General features: G+C 36.8%; 1 protein-coding gene and 1 long non-coding RNA gene across 2 annotated transcripts; one reads left to right on the top strand and one right to left on the bottom strand.

Annotated features, from left to right (window-relative positions):
• Positions 1 to 1,445: 1,445 nt before the first annotated feature.
• Positions 1,446 to 4,168, top strand: LOC139126692 (uncharacterized). Its single transcript, XM_070692740.1, has 5 exons — positions 1,446 to 2,090; positions 2,434 to 2,582; positions 2,792 to 2,954; positions 3,311 to 3,573; positions 4,148 to 4,168. The coding sequence occupies exons 1-2, from the start codon at positions 1,469 to 1,471 to the stop codon at positions 2,463 to 2,465; spliced, it is 654 nt and encodes a 217-aa protein (XP_070548841.1). The 5' UTR covers positions 1,446 to 1,468; the 3' UTR covers positions 2,466 to 2,582; positions 2,792 to 2,954; positions 3,311 to 3,573; positions 4,148 to 4,168.
• A 1,981-nt stretch (positions 4,169 to 6,149) lies between these two features.
• On the bottom strand, positions 6,150 to 7,352 carry LOC139126691 (uncharacterized). The gene is made up of 3 exons (XR_011550695.1): positions 7,209 to 7,352; positions 6,767 to 6,863; positions 6,150 to 6,404 (listed from the first exon to the last, which is right to left on the bottom strand). It is a non-coding gene; the product is annotated as an uncharacterized lncRNA (long non-coding RNA).
• Between the last annotated feature and the right edge of the window lie 20,031 nt (positions 7,353 to 27,383).

Below are 27,383 nucleotides of genomic sequence, written 5' to 3'. Positions count from 1 at the left end.
CTGTAAATGTGCCCGAAGATGATATCTTGGCCAAAGCAATGGAAGTGAATTCAATAGTAAGAGAAGAATTACAAAGAATGGAGGAGACAGCATCCTGTGCTTCTAGCTTTCAAGATCAAACATGTGACAGGGAAAATACACAAGTGAGAGGGCAATTCCATAAATTCTTCTTCAATAGCCTGTATGGAGCTGAATCAGAATACAATTGTAAATTTTTATATATTGTTAATTTTTATATAAATTATAGAAGCGATAGTGGCATCTGCTAAAAATAGAAGGCTCCAGATACTCAGGCACAGACCAAGTTAAATGTGTTGTTTGTATTGGGACCCCCTGAACTAAAATATAAGAGAAATGAATTGAGCACATGAATGGCAGTAGGTGTATTAAAACATGCATAAAAAAATGTTGTAAAGTTTTACTGCATACGGCTGCTGTACCCTATGTATAAATAATATATGTGGTTTTTTTTTGAGAGTTCAAAATTTCCTTCAATAAATTGCCAGTAGTGATATGCAGTTTTCAGGTGACTGAGGTAATGAGGTATTCATTTCTGTTTAACACTCCAGCATTTCTATACTGAAGCGGGTGAGCAGATAGACATAGATGATGAAAACCCTGAAGTTGCTCATGATGTTGCTCAACAGAGTAGTGGTACCTGCAGGTAAATGAACAAGTGCCAAATTCGTCCTTAAAAATAGTCATTCTGACATAAAGTTAAGTTTAGTCCCATTGGCAATATATACGGCTGTCTGTCTGTACGTGTGAATGTATGTATGTATGCATGTATGTGTGTATGTATGACATGTTGAGAATGTTTAATGAGCTTACCAAAACATGTTAACAATGCAAAATATTTGTGATACATGCATCATGGTCATGCAAATGAAATATTTCAGGGTAGGTTGAACATGCCTAAGAACAGGATGTTGCTGCATTAATAGTGAGATTGGTGTCTGTCAACATTTTCATTTAGCTTAGTGCAATCATTATAATTCTATTCATATATAGGCTAAAGTGAACATTGTTGGAGTGTCAAAGAGAACCATCACAAGGAGGACTGAAAGAAGTGGCCAATCAAGAGACACGGGGATCCAGGTCAGCATCTTTTTCACTTGCATGGTGTTTTCTTTACACAGTACAGTAAGCCAAATCATACAATAAAGAATGGTATATGAAACTTAATATGACGCTATTGTGTATCAAGTAGTCCTTTGATTATACTACAGTCTAGCCTTTTCACTTCTAAATAAACTTGTGAAGCTTATTTTTATCACTTGTCACTGCACCTAGATTTCTGTTACTATACCTTCATTATGTTCAGTATCACAGAATCATTAATGAAATGCAAATTTTCTTTTAACATACAGCGTAAAGTTTTAGAGGCTTTAAAAAGAAGATTCCTGATGGACGGTGGTGGATTAAAGCAGATTGAACTGATGATTTACATGCTGGACTGCGCGAGTCAATGAAACATGAGTGGTCAGGTGATGTGGACCTGGGTGAAGGGAAATTGCAGGAAGAACACAAGAAGAACTTACAGAATTTACAGTTTGTTGAGGGAATTGGTTTGAAGGAGAGAAGGGCATTAGCAAGGGTCAAACAGGATCTTGAAACAGTGACTCTTTTATTGGTTCAGGACAGCAATTTCCTTCAGAAAGGGCTTCTAAATGCCAGAGATGTTTACAGGAAAAAGCAGAAGCAGCACAGTGTGTCTGAAGAAAGCCTGTTTGCCCTTGCATGGAACATTGAAGAGTTTGAACAGCTAGAAAAAGAAAATAGAAGGTTGAAATGTGAGGCAACAGAAATCAGAGAACGAATCACAGACAGAATTCATGTTCTCAACATCAGTGGTTGTTTGTGCAGATTTCGGAAGAGCCTCAAGAATTACGTCAAGGGCGTAATAATGAAGAAGAGGGAAGCTGCAACTCATTTAATGGTTTTCATGGTCTCTGATGAGAAAAGAAATATGAAACCATATGCAGTCCCTGTAAGGATGATGCCGTACAAATCCCTAACAGACTCCAAGTTACAGAAACTGAAAGAAGAACTGGTACGGGAAATGAATGGTTTAGATATGGTTGCTGTAGGTAAGTGTGTTAGACTTTATTCACTTTTTGTAATAGTTAAAACCTTGAAATTGAACCCACCACAATACAAACACCACCATGTGCGATGCGTGTATTCCTATATACTATATATATTTTGTTTGTACTGCAACCACTGACTTCTTTGAGCACTTCTGTAGAACACTGCAATAGTCTGCATGGAGTACTTATATTGGATGGGTGAATGTATTCCCTGCAAGTCCATGTACTTGTCACTCTTGTCACATTGTCATGTCAGTACTTCAATACTATGACCTTTTGTGAGTTCATTGTCCATACTTGTCTCACAATACATGTAAACTTTATTTAAATTTACTGTTGACAGGATTTGTAACTGATGGGGAATTAATTCTCTAAGAACAAAGGGAGCTTCAAGACCCCTGTCTGTTATCCAGCTCATCATGGACAGCAAGGCTGAAGAAAGAGGTATACTTAGTAATGAAATTGCCCAGTTCCTAACAGCAAAACAGTATGGTAAGCATACTTTATCACAGATACACAACATAGCCAGTGAAATTTTTTCGAGAGGGTCGATCTTATCACCCACTTTTCATTGTACTTCTACAATTTGCTAATATTTGTCACATGGTTACTATCAACCTGATACTGATCAGTGCTGTACTGGTTACAATCATCAATTAAAGGCCAACTGGTGCAAATCAATTCTTTCCTTTTTATTAAAGGTAATGATGTTCCCACTATCCCTCTCATCCATCACCCAGCAGTCCCGCTATCAGATGTTAAATGGTTGGCATTATAATGAGGAAGTGGGGTTCAATGAAGCCATCAGAGTATTAAAGAGAAAATTGTTTCCATTCACTTATGATCCTCATACATGGATACCAGGTACTTTAATTTCTCCAATTTTTTTCTGTTACATCTTTCATATTTTGACCACTACACACAGTTAGATATATAATGTAATTGGTCACTTTCATGACCTTACATGACCCAACATCCCAATATTTTCAAATGTATATGAAGTCAAAATTGAACATTTTTTTGCACAAAAATACAAAGTAGTGCTTGAAAATGAGATAGTCAGCGGCAGTTCAATACAGTATTCAAACTGAAATTGTTAATATGTGCGAAATTTGTAACCTAACAATAACACTCAGACATCAGAAAATCCAAACGGTCATGTCACAGACAGGTCATGAAAATGGCTAATTTCTTCATATCTTATGATTTTGCTTATTAAGGTAAAAGTGAAACACAGAGTGAATGTTTGAAGAGCCTGATGACAGTGTACCTATTTTGCCATAAAGTGAAGGCTTTTAATGTGATGGCATAGACTTTTCCAAGTACTTGTACATACCTGAGGTCAGCAATATAACAGGAGTTGAAGAACATGCAAGGGAAGACCATGGCCATGTCTTCAAAAGAATTGGCCATTGTACACGTAGAGGATCAGTCCCAGTAGATTTAAGAAGATTTGTTGAAGCTTTGCATGACCCTAATACAGGTAAATCTTAGTTTTTAAAGTAAATTGACTAATTAAAATCCAAAAAAAAGGTCAAATGTACAGTATCCACTGTTATTTTCAGCTTTTCGCTTAACTTAAATTCAAACGTCTCGAAGATCTAGAACAATACTTGTACATACATACATACATACTGTATTACATACATACACACGTACAGACAGACATGCATGCATGCACACATACAGACAGACTGACATACACACAGTATTCACAATATGAATACTGGGGCATGAAACCAAGAAAATAAAAAAATCCTGTAACATGCCTTTACTTATGCTCTTGACCATTCTTAAAACAGGTCATGTGGTCAACACCACAGAAATGTAAACAATTATAGAAATGTAAAGAAGAATATTTATGATGTAGTATACTAAAGTGTATTTCACTGTGTAAAAAAATGAAAATCTTGGTAAATTTATGCTTAGCATTGCAAATGCAACTTCTCTCAAAACACCTCTTTGTGTATCAATCACTGTTCACAATAAATATGATTATACTGCAAATTTGAACAACACTCAGTAAATGAATGCACAAGGTTTTGTTAAATCTTTAGGACTTACTTATACAGCCCTTATGGGAGAAGGAAACAAAATGTGCAAGATGTTGAAAGGCTGCTGTCACCTGCTGTAGCTGCTTACTTTGAGTCAAAAAACTACCGTGAGGAGGCTCGTTTTGTCAGAATTATGGCAAATTGGCACAAAGCCATAGATGGGCGAGGCCTCACCGAAGCTACAAGAAGTCAATACAATATTGATATGCTGGATTTCCTACTTGAGGATTGGATGCCTTGGTACTGGTATGATAGGGATTACAGTACAATCGAGTCACTTAGGTATGCGATAAGTTCTCTTTCAAAAGGACAATTCTTGTTCTTTTTACACATACCATACAAACACAACCTACATGCATAAGAGAATTGCTATCATTTACAAGTAAATAAGAATCAAGACTGAAATTATCTTTTGACAATAACAATATACATTATGAAGACTGAGTTGACAAGTATGTTTAAAGGAGTATACAGGTAATGTAATTGTGTAATCAGTGTATAGGAAAAGTACAGAAAATTAAAAAAAAAATAAGGTTTCAGTTCAACACAAGCCAAGGATTGTCTGTTTAGCAATAATAAATCAGGGTCAAAATACATCACTGGGAATCTAAAGTGAGCTGCAACACAGGACTAATGCATCCTGTTTTTCACTGCAATAATACTAATCAATGGATATTTAAAATAAAAATCAACACAGATGATTGCAACCTTGCAACCAAACAAAAAATTATGTATGCAGTACACATTACATTGCCCTGGCCTAGCCATAATCATGTGATAGTTTTGGTTATTCGTTTTTACATAGGCCACTGAAAGGGATCAAGGGATTCACAAGAGAGGTGGTAGTTGCTATAATAGCAAATGTTGAAAGTCTGGAACACCGAAGGAAATTGAATGACTTGTATGGACCAGAGCATCCTCAGGCATCAACCACAGATGACGTAGAAGGTTTTTTTTCAATTATCCACAATATGTTTGGCAGAATATTTGATCATAAAACATTCAAGGATAACACAAGGTTAGTATATTTGCTGTGGGCAGTTCATTCAGTGGAATTTACACTATCTGTAACTTTTTGCAATTTGTCATTATTTGTGTTCAGTGTGCTAAACAGTAGTTTCTTGCTCCATGAAGCCATAGTGACCATAGCATTTTTATTACAGGAAAATTTGTACGAATTCAGCGAGCGACTAGATGCAGACCTTCCTTTTTATTATTGGACAGGAACAGAGGATCGCTACACAATTGGTGAATTGCCTTCATTCAACGAACCTTCAAGACAGGGCATTGAAAGACTTGATCGAATGCGCATAGAGAGACGGGCGGATCCCGGTGTATTTCATGCCAACAGAGCCAGCCTTCCAAGACATGGAGCTCTGTCAGTTAGAGCAGAATTTCACAGCCTGCCTGAAGTGCTGCCACCTCCACCAAACTTGGCCGTTGATCAGTAAAACTACACAACAATTACCTCACTGATAGACTTTAATGAACAACTACTTGTTCCCATTGACCTTTGCGGGTGATACGTAATGTCGCATAAAATTCCATCTCTCTAAATGTTGTTCTATACCTCACATGACTCAACTCTACATTTGTAATACAATTTCTTCTGTGTGGAGGATGAACATACTGTGTTAGTTCAGAGGCTATGTATCCAATTTTTTCCACACAGTGTCTAGATTAATATACACAGCTATGGCATCTTTGTCAAATACACTTTCTGGTTCTGGACTCAAACGAACTGAGATGTTTTCATTGTTATCCTCCATCCTAACAAAAGCCTCTTCAAGGGTAGATTGGCGAGAGTTATCTTTGGTCACCCCTAAAACCTTAAACTGCAGACTATGTTCAACATTTGTTCAGTATCAGTATCTTCAGATAACTGGCTAGAAATTTCTAGAGATCCTAATGAATCAGACACCGATGCAACCCTATCTAGGATAGAATTACCAGACTCAGATGTGGTGACTGATCCAGTAATAGTAACATCGTTACAGGGTTTCCATTGCCATAAATTTACATAATTGGTTGCATTTATTGTTACATTACAATGAGCACTACACAGGATCTTACATGGTACAGACATTAAATTAACTTGAATGTCTGCTGCATTCATCACACCTGTTAGAGTTTGGTAGGCATTACAATCAGTTTTGATGTTCACTGTCCTTAGATGAAGCGTTATAACAGGGCAGCATGGTAGCGTCCATGTAATCATATTGTCCACTCTTTCCACAGTCACAAATATGGATTTTGGGTCCTATGATAAAGAAAATGTAATTGAATTAAAAGTAGTAAAAGTCAAGCATGTCAGGATAAATTCACCATTATGTACCCTACAATAAAAGGTAACCATGAAGTGAATATCAAAGCACAGTAGCAATCAGATTTTTAAAAAAATGGACAATCTTCAATGCATATGCAGACCAATTCATTTAAGGAGATCTACAGCTTATCTTGAATCAACAAAAATTTTAAGGTGATACATGCAGCTGTTCTAAAGATGTGCAGAGGATCAACACATATATGTTACGTACATATACACACAGGCAACTGATGATGTGAGCTAATAAGGCCCCTGCTATATAACATATACCAAGAGACCAGCACAGTAATACTCACCAACAAGGCAGATGGTGTGAATGAATTTACTGTCTTGAAGTTGCTCGTATGAATATTTCCAACTGCCACTTCAAGCACTTTGGACGGACTCAGTTTTCTGAATTTATTGTTAAAGGCATTTTAACATTGATTGGTCTTTTGTGTCTAGGAACATATCATTGTCACGTGACAACCTACAATGTGCATAGTCATCTCCTTCACAGCTTCAATCAACCAGTGTTTGATTCAAGGCAAATGTTAAAACTTGTAATCACAGCTATTTTGTATTCTGTTTGTATCACAATCACATGACTTCTCAAGTGTACAATTTCCATAGAACATTGCAGTATATGTAATATGTACATGACATTTATTCCGAGTAGGTACAGTACAATACAGTACAATATTGTACAAACATTGTGCAAACAATGTCAAGATAGATGCAAATCATGTGAAAGGATACGTTCCAGCTTGTGGATAGTCCCGGTGATCATTACCATTTGGATATGCTGTTACAGGTGCCAGGTACTTGTTGTTAATGTCGTATATCAGCTTGTGTTTGAATGTATATAATGCAACCCGAAACTGGTGGCCGTAGTTATGTGGTATCTGCAATGATTTCTTTAGTATGACTATTATGTATGGCAGTGTCTGAAATAATGAACATAATACCATAAGGTCATCATCAGCCACGCATCTGCTGTGTACAGTTCATTGTTATGTAAAACTGGTTAAGCTGTGTATGGTAGCTGATCACTCTGGAACTGTCAAAGGAACTTTGTACACCTGACATTTGCGTCTGAAGTGTTCCTGTTACAACTGAGTGAATACTGACACCGTGGGTATCCCTTCATGTATGTGCTGTCCATAATGAATAAAAAAGTACTTTTTGAACATACAACACTAGCATTGTCATAAGTTGAAATCTTATAAAATGAGTCATTACCTCAAAAATATCTTTGTCACCAGTTGACATGAGAAATTTGCATGCTGCGACAAAACCGACATTATTTATATTTTCAAATAGTCACACCTCAGTAGGATACACAACCAGACTAACTTTTCAAAAGTCCATGGGAATTCAAAACAAAGATGTAGCTTCTCCTGTTCTATGAGAATTCCTCCGCCATCTTCTACGTGCCTTAAAACAGTACCTAGGATAAAATGAGAGTACAGCATTTAAGTGTGAAGCAACCAGACAATACTGATACGATAAAACATGTGTCACACATTACTAAGGTGGTGTTCTGTCATGTATTGGTTTCCATGCTGTCTAAGTCCATGACCAAAAACAAAGCTGAATCCTTACACTGTGTCATACTACGTACAATGAATAACATCATAAACAGTGGAGTGAGAAAAGTCTAGGATAACACAATCCTGTAGGTACAGCAGTCAGTCCAATGAAGGGAGTACTACAATCAATAGCTCAAAGCCACTGTTTACAAGTTTTTAGTACATTTGCATGAACATATCAGTCGCTATATCATCATAAACATCTGTACCTTAGGAGCCCCATATGCTAAAAGGTCTGAATCTTCGGTCATAACAAAATCAACAATACCTCTTCTAGCCATGTAAGCCATTTGGGCATCAGCCTCGTATGGAGCAACAATGTAGTAGTATTCTGTTTGCTGCACTGCCTGCAATTGAAACACTTGTGTTACTAGTAAGTCAATTCACATCAACGGATGTATATTAAAGGGACAGTAGCTGTAAGTTTGATGATTGTTTTAGTGTTTTTGCTCTGTGTATTTACTTCAGTTTCTTGTTCAAATCCATATAACATCTTGAAATGCTGTGTTCAACTTATCAACACAACCTGTATATATATTAAAGATTGTTACTGTTGATGAATAATTTTAGTCCTGAATAGAATTCAAATGTCCACACTGACAGTGCAAATAACTTACGTACACTATGAAGGAGCATGCATTATTGTATCCACAGGCTGGACACTGGGCATTTAAACATGCTTTAGGGTGTTGAACAAGAAACTGAAGTAAATAAACATAGCAAAAATACTGAAAAAATCATCAAAGTTACAGCTACTGTGCATTGGGGGAGGGGCATACCGAATTGACGGTCATCTATTTTACTTTACAGGGATTACTTCACAAGCAGAACTAATTTCCACATACTAAATTTCTGCACAATACTTTGACCAACATGAATGAATGCTCTGGAAAGGCAAAAACCACACATACACAAATGTAATCTTGCAGTGGATAATATAGTCAATTATAACAACCTGGAATGGTGGGAAATGAATTTTAAATACACGATACCCTAAGTTCTCGTGATAATTTACCTTTATGACTGCAGTCACCATTTGAAATGTCACTGTGACCCCTCTTTGAAACTGAATATTAGCTTCTTGTATTTTATTTTCTTGTAATAACGCTTTTCCTCTAGTAACGGCCGCTGCACGCTCTCGTTTTAATATCAGTAAAAATGACCCATGAGCAAGGCAAATATAAAGACTGTAAATGGTCTTGATGTGAATGAAGCACCACATGATAATACAGAATAATTGTGTTGTATGTCTGCGTGCGGAATTCTTCTATTCAAGGTACTAGTAGTTCTGCGGAGCATTGAGATATGAAACAAGAAATGCAGACCTTTTACGTGTGTCATCTACATCTTTCTTAGCTGGTAATGGAATGCCATCAAATACCAATATTGGCTGAATACCATGGGCTTTCAGTGCATCTAACCACTTCATCACGTACTTTACATAGCTGAAACAAAAAAAATTCTAGAATTTAGTGAAAAACAAGTACCACTGCTTTAGTCAACTCAAGCAAGAAGTCGTGTTAATCCCATGAAACAAACACAGATATAAACACAAAGCAGACTGTCTCTTCTGGGGTAACACAATTATGCAAGACTGAAAACCAAGTCAGAAAGGCTGACATTTTCTAAACTAACTGCTTCATGTAAAATGTAGTACATCTAAGTTTTATACTCGATGGGGATTAAGTCTTACCTGTCTGTGACATTTCCACAACAAAGATCTGCAGCACAACCGTATGCCCCTCTGTGCAATAGCATTGAAGCATCAACAGCAATTACACTGCCCCTCATCTCCTCAAAAGTAACCCTCTTGCTGGCATTGGTTAGTTTTGGTAATAAATTTTTTATACCCATTTCAACCTAATATACACGGCAAGAAAAAATAGCATCGTTATCATAATGCTTCATTACAGGATAGCAAACGTTTTATTTACGGACAAGCACATAGCTTGTAGCTTTTATACACTTCATATGATGCATATCTCCACTAAATAAGTAACAAAAAATAAAGATGCAGCTGTTGTTACAACGTTTCACGTATTTCGGGACCACCGTCTCCAATCGTCATTTAAAACACCTGTATCGAACGAACTTTAGAGCTCGAGTCGCTAAATCACAACATACGGGCCCCACAACACGATGGCTCGGTCAGCTCTTTGTGCTTCCGTAGGCCGTACGCAGGACGATTTTAATTTGTATGCTTCACGCCGAGCCGCAACCCGTGCCTATCGGTTCGAATAGACCCAAGACTGAATCACAATGACAGACAAGTAGAATGAAAACACGAATAAATAAGTTTCTTACCTTCAAAGATGTTTTAACATACGGAGAACAAACGCGAAACACAGCCTTGATGGAGCACGTTTCTTGGCCGGAAGTGAGCCGCTTGCGTACTGGGTTCAAAATGCGAGAAAGGCCTTGGAAATTACCCATGGTGCTTTGCGAAATGACCCACACATGGACCTGATCAATTATGTGCATATCTAATTCTGAGCTAGCCAATAGAGCTAGGGTCTGATTTTTGGTATATAGGCATACCTAGCATAACAATTTTTTGGACAAAATGTCACGTGATCTCGATGACCTTTGACCTTGAATATACGTATATGTCCATAACTAAGTAACCACAAGTGTTACTCCCGGCATATTTGGTATGATGGGAGACCTTATGACAAAACATCCTGTACCTCATTAATTATGTGCATATCTAATTCTGAGCCAGCCAATAGAGCTAAAGGTCTGATTTTGGTATATAGGGACAACTTAGCAATACACTTTTTTGACAAAATGTCATGCGACCTCGATGACCTTTGACCTTGAATATACGTATATGTCCATAACTATGTAACCACAAGTGCTACAACCTTCATATTTGGTATGATGGAAGACCTTATGACTACACATCCTGTATCTCATTAATTATGCGCATATGTAATTCTGAGCCAGCCAATATAGCTGGAGGTCCGATTTTTGGTATATAGGGATAACTTAGCATATCAATTTTTTGGACAAAATATCATGTGACCTCAATGACCTTTGACCTTGAATATACGTATATGTCGACAACTAAGTAACCACAAGTGCTACACCCTTCATATTTGGTATGATGGGAGACCTTATGACACCACATCCTGTACCTCATTAATTCATTAATTATGCGCATATCTAATTCTGGGCCAGCCAGTCGAGCTAGAGGTCTGATTTTTGGTATATAGGCATAACTTAGCAATACAATTTTTTGACAAAATGTCGTGTGTCCTCGATGACTAAGTAACCAAAAGTGCTGCACCCTTCATATTTGGTATGATGGGAGACCTTATGACACCATATCCTGTACCTCCTCAATTATGCGCATATCTAATTCTGAGCCAGCTTATAGAACTTTAGGTCTATTACGTCTATTTAGCTTTAGTTTGGTATATTGGGATAACCTAGCAATACAATTTTTTGACAAAATGTCATGAGACAGAGATGACCTTTGACCTTGAAAATACGTATATGTCCATAACTAAGTAATCACAAGTACTAGTCTTTCATATTTGGAATGATGGGAGACCTTATGACAGAACATCCTGTGCATCATTAACTATGTATATATCTAATTCTGACCCAGCTAATAGAGCTAGAGGTCTAATTTTTGGTATATAGGGATAACCAAGCAAAAATATTTTTGTAACAAAATGTCATGTGACCTCGATGACCTTTGACCTTAAATTTGAGTATATGTCTATAACTAAGTAACCACAAGTGCTAAACCCTTTATATTTGGTATGATGGGAGACCTTATGACACTGCATCGTATACCTCATTAACTATGTCCATATCTAATTCTTAGCCAGCTTAGAGAGCTAGAGGTCTGATTTTTGGTATATAGGCACAACTTTGCAGTAAACCTTTTTTGACAAAATGTCATGTGACCTCAATGACCTTTGACCTCGAATATACGTATATGTCTATAACTAAGTAACCACAAGTGCTACAACCTTCATATTTGGTATGATGGGAAACCTTATAACACCGCATCGTATACCTAAGTAATTATGCGCATATCTAATTCTGAGCCAGCCAATAGAGCTAGAGGTCTGATTTTTGGTGTATAGGGACAACTTAGCAATACAATTTTTTGACAAAATGTCATGTGATCTCGATGACCTTGATTATACGTATATGTCCATAACTAAGTAACCAAAAGTGCTACACCCTTCATATTTGGTATGATGGGAGACCTTATGACACCACATCCTGTACCTCCTAAATTATGCGCATATCTAATCCTGAGCCAGCCAATAGAGCCAGGGGTCTGATTTTTGGTGTATAGGGACAACTTAGCAGTACAATTTTTTTGACAAAGTGTCGTGTGACCCCGATGACCTTTGCTCTTGAAAATACGTATATGTTGATAACTAAGTAATTAAAAGTGCTACACCCTTCATATTTGGTATGATGGAGACCTAATGACACCACATCCTGTACCTCCTCAATTATTCGCATATCTAATTCTGAGCCAGCTAATAGAGCTGGAGGTCTGATTTTTGGTAAATAGGGATAACCTAGCAATACACATTTTTTCGACAAAATGTCATGTGACAACGATGACCTTTGACCTTAAATTTGAGTATATGTCCATAACTAAGTAACCACAAGTGCTACATCCTTCATATTTGGTGTGATGGGAGACCTTATGACACAACATCCTGTACCTCATTAATTATGTCCATATCTAATTCTGAGCCACCCAATAGAGCTACAGCCAATAGAGTTACAGGTCTGATTTTTGTTACATAGGGATAACTTAGCATAACAATTTTGTTGACAAAATGTCATGTGACCTAGATGACCTTTGACCTTGAATATACGTATATGTCCATAACTAAATAACCACAAGTGCTACAACCTTCATATTTGGTATGTTGGAAGACCTTATAACACCGCATCTTATACCTCTTTAATTATGCGCAAATCTAATTCTGAGCCAGCTAATAGAGCTAGAGGTCTGATTTTTAGTATATAGCGACATCTTAGCAATACACATTTTTTGACATGTCAGGTGACCTCGATGACCTTTGACTTTGAATACACGTATATGTCCATAACTAAGTAACCACAAGTGCTAAAACCTTCATATTTGGTATGATGGGAGACCTTATAACACCGCATTGTATACCTAATTAATTATGCGCATTTCTAATTCTGAGCCAGCTAATAAAGCTAGAGGTCTGATTTTTGGTATATACGGACACCTTACAATACACTTATTTTGACAAAATGTCATGTGACCTCGATGACGTTTGACCTATAATATACGTATATGTCCATAACTAAGTAACCACAAGTGCTACACCCTTCATATTTGGTATAATGGGACACCTTATGACAAAACATTCTGTACCTCATTAATTATGCGCATATCTAATTCTGAGCCAGCCAGTCGAGCTAGAGGTCTGATTTTTGGTATATAGGCATAACTTCGCAGTACAATTTTTTGGACAAAATGTCATGTGATCTCGATGACCTTGATTATACGTATATGTCCATAACTAAGTAACCAAAAGTGCTACACCCTTCATATTTAGTATGATGGGAAACATTATGACACCACATCCTGTACCTCCTCAATTATGCGCATATCTAATTCTGAGCCAGCTTATAGAGCTTTAGGTCTATTACGTCTATTTAGCTTTAGTTTGGTATATTGGGATAACCTAGCAATACAATTTTTTGACAAAATGTCATGAGACAGAGATGACCTTTGACCTTGAAAATACGTATATGTCCATAACTAAGTAATCACAAGTACTAGTCTTTCATATTTGGAATGATGGGAGACCTTATGACAGAACATCCTGTGCATCATTAACTATGTATATATCTAATTCTGACCCAGCTAATAGAGCTAGAGGTCTAATTTTTGGTATATAGGGATAACCTAGCAAAAATATATTTGTAACAAAATGTCATGTGACCTCGATGACCTTTGACCTTAAATTTGAGTATATGTCTATAACTAAGTAACAACAAGTGCTACACCCTTCATATTTGGTATGATGGGAGACCTTATGACACAACATCCTGTACCTCATTAATTATGTCCATATCTAATTCTGAGCCAGCCAATAGAGTTACAGGTCTGATTTTTGTTACATAGGATAACTTAGCGTAACAATTTTGTTGACAAAATGTCATGTGACCTAGATGACCTTGACCTGACCTTATAACACCGGATCTTATACCTCTTTAATTATGCGCAAATCTAATTCTGAGCCAGCTAATAGAGCTAGAGGTCTGATTTTTAGTATATAGCGACATCTTAGCAATACACATTTTTTGACATGTCAGGTGACCTCGATGACCTTTGACTTTGAATACACGTATATGTCCATAACTAAGTAACCACAAGTGCTAAAACCTTCATATTTGGTATGATGGGAGACCTTATAACACCTCATCGTATACCTAATTAATTATGCGCATATCTAATTCTGAGCCAGCTAATAAAGCTAGAGGTCTGATTTTTGGTATATAGGGACAACTTACAATACACTTATTTTGACAAAATGTCATGTGACCTCGATGACCTTTGACCTATAATATACGTATATGTCCATAACTAAGTAACCACAAGTGCTACACCCTTCATATTTGGTATGATGGGAGACCTTATGACACAACATCCTGTACCTCATCAATAATGTCCATATCTAATTCTGAGCCATCCAATAGAGTTAGAGGTCTGATTTTTGTTACATAGGGATAACTTAGCATAACAATTTTGTTGACAAAATGTCATGTGACCTAGATGACCTTTTACCTTGAATATACGTTATATGTCCATAACTAAGTAACCACAAGTGCTAAAACCTTCATATTTGGTATGATGGGAGACCTTATAACACCGCATTGTATACCTAATTAATTATGCGCATTTCTAATTCTGAGCCAGCTAATAAAGCTAGAGGTCTGATTTTTGGTATATACGGACACCTTACAATACACTTATTTTGACAAAATGTCATGTGACCTCGATGACCTTTGACCTATAATATACGTATATGTCCATAACTAAGTAGCCACAAGTGCTACACACCTTCATATTTGGTATGATGGAAGACCTTATGACAACACATTCGGTACCTCATTAATTATGCGCAAATCTAATTTTGAGCCAGCCAGTCGAGCTAGAGGTCGGATTTTTGGTATATAGGCATAACTTCGCAGTACAATTTTTTGGACAAAATGTCATGTGATCTCGATGACCTTGATTATACGTATATGTCCATAACTAAGTAACCAAAAGTGCTACACCCTTCATATTTGGTATGATGGGAGACCTTATGACAACACATTCTGTACCTCATTAATTATGCGCATATCTAATTCTGAGCCAGCCAGTCGAGCTAGAGGTCTGATTTTTGGTATATAGGCATAACTTAGCAATACAATTTTTTGACAAAATGTCGTGTGTCCTCGATGGCCTTTGACCTTGAAAAGACGTATATGTCGATAACTAAGTGACCACAAATGCTACACCCTTCATCTTTGGTATAATGGGAGACCTATGACACAACATCCTGTACCTCATTAATCATGTCCATATCTAATTCTGAGCCAGCCAATAGAGCTAGAGGTCTCATTTTTGTTACATAGGGATAACTTAGCAAAACAATTTTTTTCACAAAATATTATGTGACCTCCGATGACCTTTGCTCTTGAAAATACGTATATAACCACAACTAAGTAACCACAAGTGCTAAACCCTTCATATTTGGTATGATGGGAGACCTTATGACACCGCATCGCATACGTAATTAATTATGCGCATATTTAATTCTGAGCCAGCCAGTAGAGCTAGAGGTCTGATTTTTGGTATATAGGTACAACTTGGCAATACACATTTTTTGCAAATGTGATATGACCCGATGACCTTTGACATTGAATATCCGTATATGTCCATAACTAAGTAACCATAAGTGCTAAAACCTTCATATTTGGTATGATGGGAGACCTTATAACACCGCATCGCATGCCTAATTAATTATGCGCATATCTAATGCTCAGCCAGGCAATAGAGCTAGAGGTCTGATTTTTGGTATATAGGGACAACTTAGCAATACAATTTTTTTGACAAAATGTCATGTGATCTCGATGACCTTGATTATACGTATATGTCCATAACTAAGTAACCAAAAGTGCTACACCCTTCATATTTAGTATGATGGGAAACATTATGACACCACATCCTGTACCTCCTCAATTATGCGCATATCTAATTCTGAGCCAGCCAATAGAGCCAGAGGTCTGATTTTTGGTGTATAGGGACAACTTGGCAGTACAATTTTTTTGACAAAATATCGTGTGACCCTGATGACTTTTGCTCTTGAAAATACGTATATGTTCATAACTAAGTAATCACAAGTGCTACACCCTTCATATTTGGTATGATGGGACACTTTATGACACCACATCCTATCGTCATTAATTATGCGCATATCTCATTCTGAGCCAGCCAGTAGAGCTGGACGTCTGATTTTTGGTATATACGCATAACTTAGCAGTACAATTTTTTGGACAAAATGTCATGTGATCTCGATGACCTTGATTATACGTATATGTCCATAACTAAGTAACCAAAAGTGCTACACCCTTCATATTTGGTATGATGGGAGACCTAATGACACCACATCCTGTACCTCCTCAATTATGCGCATATCTAATTCTGAGCCAGCTAATAGTGCTTTAGGTCTAATTTTTGGTATATATTGATAACCTAGCAATACAATTTTTTTGACAAAATGTCATGAGACAGCGATGACATTTGACCTTGAAAATACGTATATGTCCATAACTAAGTAATCACAAGTGCTACACCCTTCATATTTGGTATGATGGGAGACCTTATGACAAAACATCCTGTGCATCATTAACTATGCACATATCTAATTCTGAGCCAGCTAATAGAGCTAGAGGTCTGTTTTTTGGTATATAGGGACAACTTAGCAATACAATTTTTTTGACAAAATGTCATGTGACCTCGATGACCTTTGACCTTAAATTTGAGTATATGTCCATAACTAAGTAACCACAAGTGCTACACCCTTCATATTTGGTATGATGGGACACCTTATGACAACACATTCTGTACCTCATTAATTATGCGCATATCTAATTCTGAGCCAGCCAGTCGAGCTAGAGGTCTGATTTTTGGTATATAGGCATAACTTAGCAATACAATTTTTTTGACAAAATGTCGTGTGTCCTCGATGACCTTTGACCTTGAAAAGACGTATATGTCAATAACTAAGTGACCACAAGTGCTACACCCTTCATATTTGGTATGATGGGAGACCTTATGACACAACATCCTGTACCTCATTAATTATATGCATATCTAATTCTGAGCCAGCCAATAGAGCTAGAGGTCTGATTTTGGGGCATAGGGAAAACTTAGCATAACAACTTTGTTGACAAAATGTCATGTGACCTCGATGACCTTTGATCTTGAAAATACGTATATGTCCAAAACTAAGTAACCACAAGTGCTAAACCCTTTATATTTGGTATGATGGGAGACCTTATGACACTGCACCGTATACCTCATTAATTATGCACATATCTAATTCTGAGCCAGCCAGTAGAGCTAGAGGTCTGATTTTGGTATATAGGCACAACTTGGCTATAAACATTTTTTGACAAAATGTGATATGACCTCGATGACCTTTGACCTTGAATATACGTATATGTCCATAACTAAGTAACCACAAGTGCTAAAACCTTCATATTTGGTATGATGGGAGACCTTATAACACCGCATCGTATACCTAATTAATTATGCGCATATCTAATTCTGAGCCAGCCAATAGAGCTAGAGGTCTGATTTTTGGTATATAGGGACAACTTAGCAATACAATTTTTTTGACAAAATGTCATGTGATCTCGATGACCTTAATTATACGTATATGTCCATAACTGAGTAACCAAAAGTGCTACACCCTTCATATTTGGTATGATGGGAGACCTTATGACAAAACATCCTGTGCATCATTAACTATGCACATATCTAATTCTGAGCCAGCTAATAGAGCTAGAGATCTGTTTTTTGTATATAGGAACAACTTAGCAATACAATTTTTTGACAAAATGTCATGTGACCTCAAACCTTTGACCTTAAATTTGAGTATATGTCCATAACTAAGTAACCACAAGTCCTGCACCCTTCATATTTGGTACGATGGGACACTTTATGACACCACATCCTATCCTCATTAATTACGCGCATATCTAATTCTGAGCCAGCCAATAGAGCTAGATGTCTAATTTTTGGTATATACGCATAACTTAGCAGTACAATTTTTTGGACAAAATGTCATCTGATCTCGATAACCTTGATCATACGTATATGTCCATAACTTAGTAACCACAAGTGCTACACCCTTCATATTTGGTATGATGGGAGACCTTATGACACCACATCCTGTACCTCATTAATTATGCGCTTATCTAATTCTGAGCCAGCTAATAGTGCTTTAGGTCTGATTTTTGGTATTATATGATAACTTAGCAATACAACTTTTTGACAAAATATCATGAGACAGCGATGACATTTGACCTTGAAAATACGTATATGTCCGTAACTAAGTAATCACAAGTGCTACACCCTTCGTATTTGGTATGATGGGACACCTTATGACAAAACATCCTGTACCTCACTAATTATGTGCATATTTAATTTTGAGCCAGCCTATAGAACTAGAGGTCTGATTTTTGGTACATTGGGGTAACTTAGCATAACAATTTTGTTGACAAAATGTCATGAGACAGTGATGACCTTTGACCTTCTAAATACGTATATGTCCATAACTAAGTAACCACAAGTGCTACGCCCTCATATTTGGTACGATGGGAGACCTTATAACACCGCATTTATACCTAATTAATTATGCGCATATCTAATTCTAAGGCAGCTATAGAGCTAGAGGTCTGATTTTTGGTATATAGGGACAACTTACAATACACTTTTTTGACAAAATGTCATGTGACCTCGATGACCTTTGACCAATAATATACGTATATGTCCATAACTAAGTAACCACAAGTGCTACACCCTTCATATTTGGTATGATGGGAGGCCTTATGACACAACATCCTGTACCTCTTTAATTATGCGCATATGTAATTCTTGGCAAGCTAATAGAGCTAGAGGTCTGATTTTTGGTATATAGGACAACTTAGCAATACAATTTTTTGACAAAATGTCTTGTGACCTCGATTACCTTTGACCTTAAAAATACGTATATGTCCATAACTAAGTAACCACAAGTGCTACACCTTTCATATTTTGTATGATGGGAGACTTTATGACACCACTTCCTGTACCTCCTCAATTATGCGCATATCTAATTCTGAGCCAGCCAATGGAGCTAGAGGTCTGATTTGTGGTGTATGGGGACAACTTAGCAATACAATTTTTTTGACAAAATGTCGTGTGACCTTGATGACCTTTGACTTTGAATACACGTATATGTCCATAACTAAGTAACCACAAGTGCTAAAACCTTCATATTTGGTATGATGGGAGACCTTATAACACCGCATTGTATACCTAATTAATTATGCGCATATCTAATTCTGAGGCAGCTTATAAAGCCAGAGGTCTGATTTTTGGTATATAGGGACAACTTACAATACACTTATTTTGACAAAATGTCATGTGACCTCGATGACCTTTGACCAATAATATACGTATATGTCCATAACTAAGTAACCACAAGTGCTACACCCTTCATATTTGGTATGATGGGAGACCTTATGACACCACATCCTGTACCTCATTAATTATGCGCATATGTAATTCTTAGCAAGCTAATAGAGCCTGAGGTCTGATTTTTGGTATATAGGGACAACTTAGCAATACAATTTTTTGGACAAAATGTCTTGTGACCTCGATTACCTTTGACCTTAAAAATACGTATATGTCAATAACTAAGTGACCACAAGTGCTACACCCTTCATATTTGGTATGATGGGAGACCTTATGACACCACATCCTGTACCTCCTCAATTATGCGCATATCTAATTCTGAGCCAGCCAATGGAGCTAGAGGTCTGATTTTGTGGTGCATAGGGACAACTTAGCAATACAATTTTTTTGACAAAATGTCGTGTGACCTTGATGACCTTTGACTTTGAATACACGTATATGTCCATAACTAAGTAACCACAAGTGCTAAAACCTTCATATTTGGTATGATGGGAGACCTTATAACACCGCATTTATACCTCAATTAATTATTCGCATATCTAATTCTAAGGCAGCTTATAAAGCTAGAGGTCTGATTTTTAGTATATAGGGTCACCTTACAATACACTTATTTTGACAAAATGTCATGTGACCTCGATGACCTTTGACCTATAATATACGTATATGTCCATAACTAAGTAACCACAAGTGCTAAAACCTTCATATTTGGTATGATGGGAGACCTTATGACAACACATTCTGTACCTCATTAATTATGCGCATATCAAATTCTGAGCAAGCCAGTCGAGCTTAGAGGTCTGATTTTTGGTATATAGGATAACTTCGCTGTACAATTTAATGTCATGTGATCTCGATGACCTTGATTATACGTTTATGTCCATAACTAAGTGACCACAAGTGCTACACCCTTCATATTTGGTATGATGGGAGACCTTATGACACCACATCCTGTACCTCCTCAATTATGCGCATATCTAATTCTGAGCCAGCTAATAGAGATTTAGGTCTATACGTCTATTTAGCTTTAGTTTGGTATATTTGGGATAACCTAGCAATGCAATTTTTTTGACAAAATGTCATGAGACAGCGATGACCTTTGACCTTGAAAATACGTATATGTCCATAACTAAGTAATCACAAGTGCTAAACCCTTCATATTTGGTATGATGGGAGACCTTATGACAGAACATCCTGTGCTCATTAACTATGTATATACTAATTTGACCCAGCTAATAGAGCTAGAGGTCTGATTTTTGGTATATAGGAATAACCTAGCAAAACAATTTTTTGACAAAATGTCATGTGACTCGATGACCTTTGACCTTAAAAATACGTATATGTCAACAGCTAAGTGACCATAACTGCTACACCCTTCATATTTGGTATGATGGGAGACCTTATGACACCACATCCTGTACCTCCTCAATTATGCGCATATCTAATTCTGAGCCAGCCAATGGAGCTAGAGGTCTGATTTGTGGTGTATGGGGACAACTTAGCAATACAATTTTTTTGACAAAATGTCGTGTGACCTTGATGACCTTTGACTTTGAATACACGTATATGTCCATAACTAAGTAACCACAAGTGCTAAAACCTTCATATTTGGTATGATGGGAGACCTTATAACACCGCATTGTATACCTAATTAATTATGCGCATATCTAATTCTGAGGCAGCTTATAAAGCTAGAGGTCTGATTTTTGGTATATAGGGACAACTTACAATACACTTATTTTGACAAAATGTCATGTGACCTCGATGACCTTTGACCTATAATATACGTATATGTCCATAACTAAGTAACTACAAGTGCTACACCCTTTATATTTGGTTTGATGGGAGACCTTTTGACACAACATCCTGTACCTCATCAATAATGTCCATATCTAATTCTGAGCCAGCCAGTAGAGCTAGAGGTCTGATTTTTGGTATATAGGCATAACTTCGCAGTACAATTTTTTGGACAAAATGTCATGTGACCTAGATGACCTTTGACCTTGAATATACGTATATGTTCACAACTAAGTAACCACAAGTGCTAAAACCTTCATGTTTGGTATGTTGGGAGACCTTATAACACCGCATCGTATACCTCTTTAATTATGCGCAAATCTAATTCTGAACCAGCAATGGAGCAAGAAGTCTGATTTTAGTATATAGCGACATCTTACAATACACTTATTTTGACAAAATGTCATGTGACCTCGATGACCTTTGACCTATAATATACGTATATGTCCATAACTAAGTAACCACAAGTGCTACACCCTTCATATTTGGTATGATGGGAGACCTTATGACAACACATTTGTACCTCATTAATTATGCGCATATCAAATTCTGAGCAAGCCAATCGATTTAGAGGTCTGATTTTTGGTACATAGGCATAACTTCGCAGTGCATTTTTTTGACAAAATGTCATGTGATCTCGATGACCTTGAATATACGTATATGTCGATAACTAAGTGACCACAAGTGCTACACCCTTCATATTTGGTATGATGGGAGACCTTATGACACCATATCCTGTACCTCCTCAATTATGCGCATATCTAATTCTGAGCCAGCTTATAGAGCTTTAGGTCTATTACGTCTATTTAGCTTTAGTTTGGTATATTGGGATAACCTAGCAATACAATTTTTTGACAAAATGTCATGAGACAGAGATGACCTTTGACCTTGAAAATACGTATATGTCCATAACTAAGTAATCACAAGTACTAGTCTTTCATATTTGGAATGATGGGAGACCTCATGACAGAACATCCTGTGCATCATTAACTATGTATATATCTAATTCTGACCCAGCTAATAGAGCTAGAGGTCTAATTTTTGGTATATAGGGATAACCTAGCAAAACAATTTTTTTAACAAAATGTCATGTGACATCGATGACCTTTGACCTTAAATTTGAGTATATGTCTATAACTAAGTAACCACAAGTGCTACATCCTTCATATTTGGTGTGATGGGAGACCTTATGACACAACATCCTGTACCTCATTAATTATGTCCATATCTAATTCTGAGCCACCCAATAGAGTTACAGGTCTGATTTTTGTTACATAGGGATAACTTAGCATAACAATTTTGTTGACAAAATGTCATGTGACCTAGATGACCTTTGACCTTGAATATACGTATATGTTCACAACTAAGTAACCACAAGTGCTAAAACCTTCATATTTGGTATGTTGGGAGACCTTATAACACCGCATCGTATACCTCTTTAATTATGCGCAAATCTAATTCTTAGCCAGCTAATAGAGCTAGAGGTCTGATATTCAGTATATAGCGACATCTTAGCAATACACATTTTTTGACATGTCAGGTGACCTTGATGACCTTTCACTTTGAATACACGTATATGTCCATAACTAAGTAACCACAAGTGCTAAAACCTTCATATTTGGTATGATGGGAGACCTTATAACACCGCATCGTATACCTCATTAATTATGCGCATATCTAATTCTGAGCCAGCTAATAAAGCTAGAGGTCTGATTTTTGGTATATAGTGACAACTTACAATACACTTATTTTGTCAAAATGTCATGTGACCTAGATAACCTTTGACCTATAATATACGTATATGTCCATATCTAAGTAACCAAAAGTGCTAAAACTTCATATTTTTATGATAGGAGACCTTATGACACCGCATCGCATACCTAATTAATTATGCGCATATCTAATTCTGAGCCAGCCAATAGAGCTAGAGGTCTGATTTTTGGTATATAGGCACAACTTAGCAATACACATTTTTTGACAAAATGTCATGTGACCTCGATGACCTTTGACCTATAATATACGTATATGTCCATAACTAAGTAACCACAAGTGCTACACCCTTCATATTTGGTATGATGGGAGACCTTATGACAACACATTCTGTACCTCATTAATTATGCGCATATCTAATTCTGAGCCAGCCAGTCGAGCTAGAGGTCTGATTTTTGGTATATAGGCATAACTTCGCAGTACAATTTTTTGGACAAAATGTCATGTGATCTCGATGACCTTGATTATACGTATATGTCCATAACTAAGTGACCACAAGTGCTACACCCTTCATATTTGGTATGATGGGAGACCTTATGACACCACATCCTGTACCTCCTCAATTATGCGCATATCTAATTCTGAGCCAGCTAATAGAGCTTTAGGTCTATTACGTCTATTTAGCTTTAGTTTGGTATATTGGGATAACCTAGCAATACAATTTTTTGACAAAATGTCATGAGACAGAGATGACCTTTGACCTTGAAAATACGTATATGTCCATAACTAAGTAATCACAAGTACTAGTCTTTCATATTTGGAATGATGGGAGACCTTATGACATTAACTATGTATACATCTAATTCTGACCCAGCTAATAGAGCTAGAGGTCTAATTTTTGGTATATAGGGATAACCTAGCAAAACAATTTTTTTCACAAAATGTCATGTGACATCGATGACCTTTGACCTTAAATTTGAGTATATGTCTATAACTAAGTAACCACAAGTGCTACATCCCTTCATATTTGGTATGATGGGAGACCTTATGACACAACATCCTGTACCTCATTAATTATGTCCATATCTAATTCTGAGCCACCCAATAGAGTTACAGGTCTGATTTTTGTTACATAGGGATAACTTAGGATAACAATTTTGTTGACAAAATGTCATGTGACCTAGATGACCTTTGACCTTGACCTTATAACACCGCATCTTATACCTCTTTAATTATGCGCAAATCTAATTCTTAGCCAGCTAATAGAGCTAGAGGTCTGATTTTTAGTATATAGCGACATCTTAGCAATACACATTTTTTCACAATATGGCAAGTGACCTCGATGACCTTTGACTTTGAATACACGTATATGTCCATAACTAAGTAACCACAAGTGCTAAAACCTTCATATTTGGAATGATGGGAGACCTTATGACAGAACATCCTGTGCATCATTAACTATGTATATATCTAATTCTGAGCCAGCTAATAAAGCTAGAGGTCTGATTTTTGGTATATAGGGACAACTTACAATACACTTATTTTGACAAAATGTCATGTGACCTCGATGACCTTTGACCTATAATATACGTATATGTCCATAACTAAGTAACCACAAGTGCTACACCCTTCATATTTGGTATGATGGGAGACCTTATGACACAACATCCTGTACCTCATCAATAATGTCCATATCTAATTCTGAGCCATCCAATAGAGCTAGAGGTCTGATTTTGTTACATAGGGATAACTTAGCATAACAATTTTGTTGACAAAATGTCATGTGACCTAGATGACCTTTGACCTTGAATATACGTATATGTCCATAACTAAGTAACCACAAGTGCTACAACCTTCATATTTGGTATGTTGGGAGACCTTATAACACCGCATCGTATACCTCTTTAATTATGCGCAAATCTAATTCTTAGCCAGCTAATAGAGCTAGAGGTCTGATTTTTAGTATATAGCGACATCTTAGCAATACACATTTTTCGACATGTCAGGTGACCTCGATGACCTTTGACTTTGAATACACGTATATGTCCATAACTAAGTAACCACAAGTGCTAAAACCTTCATATTTGGTATGATGGGAGACCTTATAACACCGCATTGTATACCTAATTAATTATGCGCATTTCTAATTCTGAGCCAGCTAATAAAGCTAGAGGTCTGATTTTTGGTATATAGGGACACCTTACAATACACTTATTTTGACAAAATGTCATGTGACCTTGATAACCTTTGACCTATAATATACGTATATGTCCATAACTAAGTAACCACAAGTGCTACACCCTTCATATTTGGTATGATGGGAGACCTTATGACAACACATTCTGTACCTCATTAATTATGCGCATATCTAATTCTGAGCCAGCCAGTCGAGCTAGAGGTCTGATTTTTGGTATATAGGCATAACTTCGCAGTACAATTTTTTTGACAAAATGTCATGTGATCTCGATGACCTTGATTATACGTATATGTCCATAACTAAGTAACCAAAAGTGCTACACCCTTCATATTTGGTATGATGGGAGACCTTATGACAACACATTCTGTACCTCATTAATTATGCGCATATCTAATTCTGAGCCAGCCAGTCGAGCTAGAGGTCTGATTTTTGGTATATAGGCATAACTTAGCAATACAATTTTTTGACAAAATGTCGTGTGTCCTCGATGGCCTTTGACCTTGAAAAGACGTATATGTCGATAACTAAGTGACCACAAGTGCTACACCCTTCATATTTGGTATGATGGGAGACCTTATGACACAACGTCCTGTACCTCATTAATTATGTGCATATCTAATTCTGAGCCAGCCAATAGAGCTAGAGGTCTGATTTTTGGTGCATAGGGAAAACTTAGCATAACAACTTTGTTGACAAAATGTCATGTGACCTCGATGACCTTTGATCTTGAAAATACGTATATGTCCAAAACTAAGTAACCACAAGTGCTAAACCCTTTATATTTGGTATGATGGGAGACCTTATGACACTGCATCGTATACCTCATTAACTATGTCCATATCTAATTCTTAGCCAGCTTAGAGAGCTAGAGGTCTGATTTTTGGTATATAGGCACAACTTTGCAGTAAACCTTTTTTGACAAAATGTCATGTGACCTCGATGACCTTTGACCTTGAATATACGTATATGTCCATAACTAAGTAACCATAAGTGCTAAAACCTTCATATTTGGTATGATGGGAGACCTTATAACACCGCATCGCATACCTAATTAATTATGCGCATATCTAATTCTGAGCCAGCCATTAGAGCTAGAGGTTTGATTTTTGGCATATAGGCATAACTTCGCAATAGAATTTTTCCGACAAAATGTCATGTGATCTCGATGACCTTGATTATACGTATATGTCCATAACTAAGTAACCAAAAGTGCTACACCCTTCATATTTAGTATGATGGGAAACATTATGACACCACATCCTGTACCTCCTCAATTATGCGCATATCTAATTCTGAGCCAGCCAATAGAGCCAGAGGTCTGATTTTTGGTGTATAGGGACAACTTAGCAGTACAATTTTTTTGACAAAGTGTTGTGTCACCCCGATGACCTTTGCTCTTGAAAATACGTATATGTTGATAACTAAGTAATCACAAGTGCTACACCCTTCATATTTGGTATGATGGGACACTTTATGACACCACATCCTATCGTCATTAATTACGCGCATATCTAATTCTGAGCCAGCCAGTAGAGCTAGATGTCTGATTTTTGGTATATACGCATAACTTAGCAGTACAATGTTTTAAACAAAATGTCATCTGATCTCGATGTTCTTGATTACACGTCTATGTCCATAACTAAGTAACCAAAGTGCTACACCATTCATATTTGCTATGATGGGAGACATAATGACACCACATCCTGTACCTCCTCAATTATGCGCATATCTAATTCTGAGCCAGCTAATAGTGCTTTAGGTCTAATTTTTGGTATATATTGATAACCTAGCAATACAATTTTTTTGACAAAATGTCATGAGACAGCGATGACATTTGACCTTGAAAATACGTATATGTCCATAACTAAGTAATCACAAGTGCTACA

Source organism: Ptychodera flava, unplaced genomic scaffold (genome assembly GCF_041260155.1).
Source record: "Ptychodera flava strain L36383 unplaced genomic scaffold, AS_Pfla_20210202 Scaffold_122__1_contigs__length_183411_pilon, whole genome shotgun sequence".
NCBI classification, from domain to species: Eukaryota; Metazoa; Hemichordata; class Enteropneusta; family Ptychoderidae; genus Ptychodera; species Ptychodera flava.
The sequence above is the reverse complement of the archived record's forward strand: the minus strand, read 5'-3'. Positions and strand labels throughout refer to the sequence as shown.

What these genes read in the sequence shown, in the direction of transcription:
- LOC139126692 (XM_070692740.1), top strand. Translation starts at nt 1,469, where the DNA reads ATGAAACATGAGTGGTCAGGTGATGTGGACCTGGGTGAAGGGAAATTG. An exon ending in TTTAGATATGGTTGCTGTAG is followed by an intron (nt 2,091 to 2,433) that starts GTAAGTGTGTTA and finishes TACTGTTGACAG; the next exon opens with GATTTGTAACTGATGGGGAA.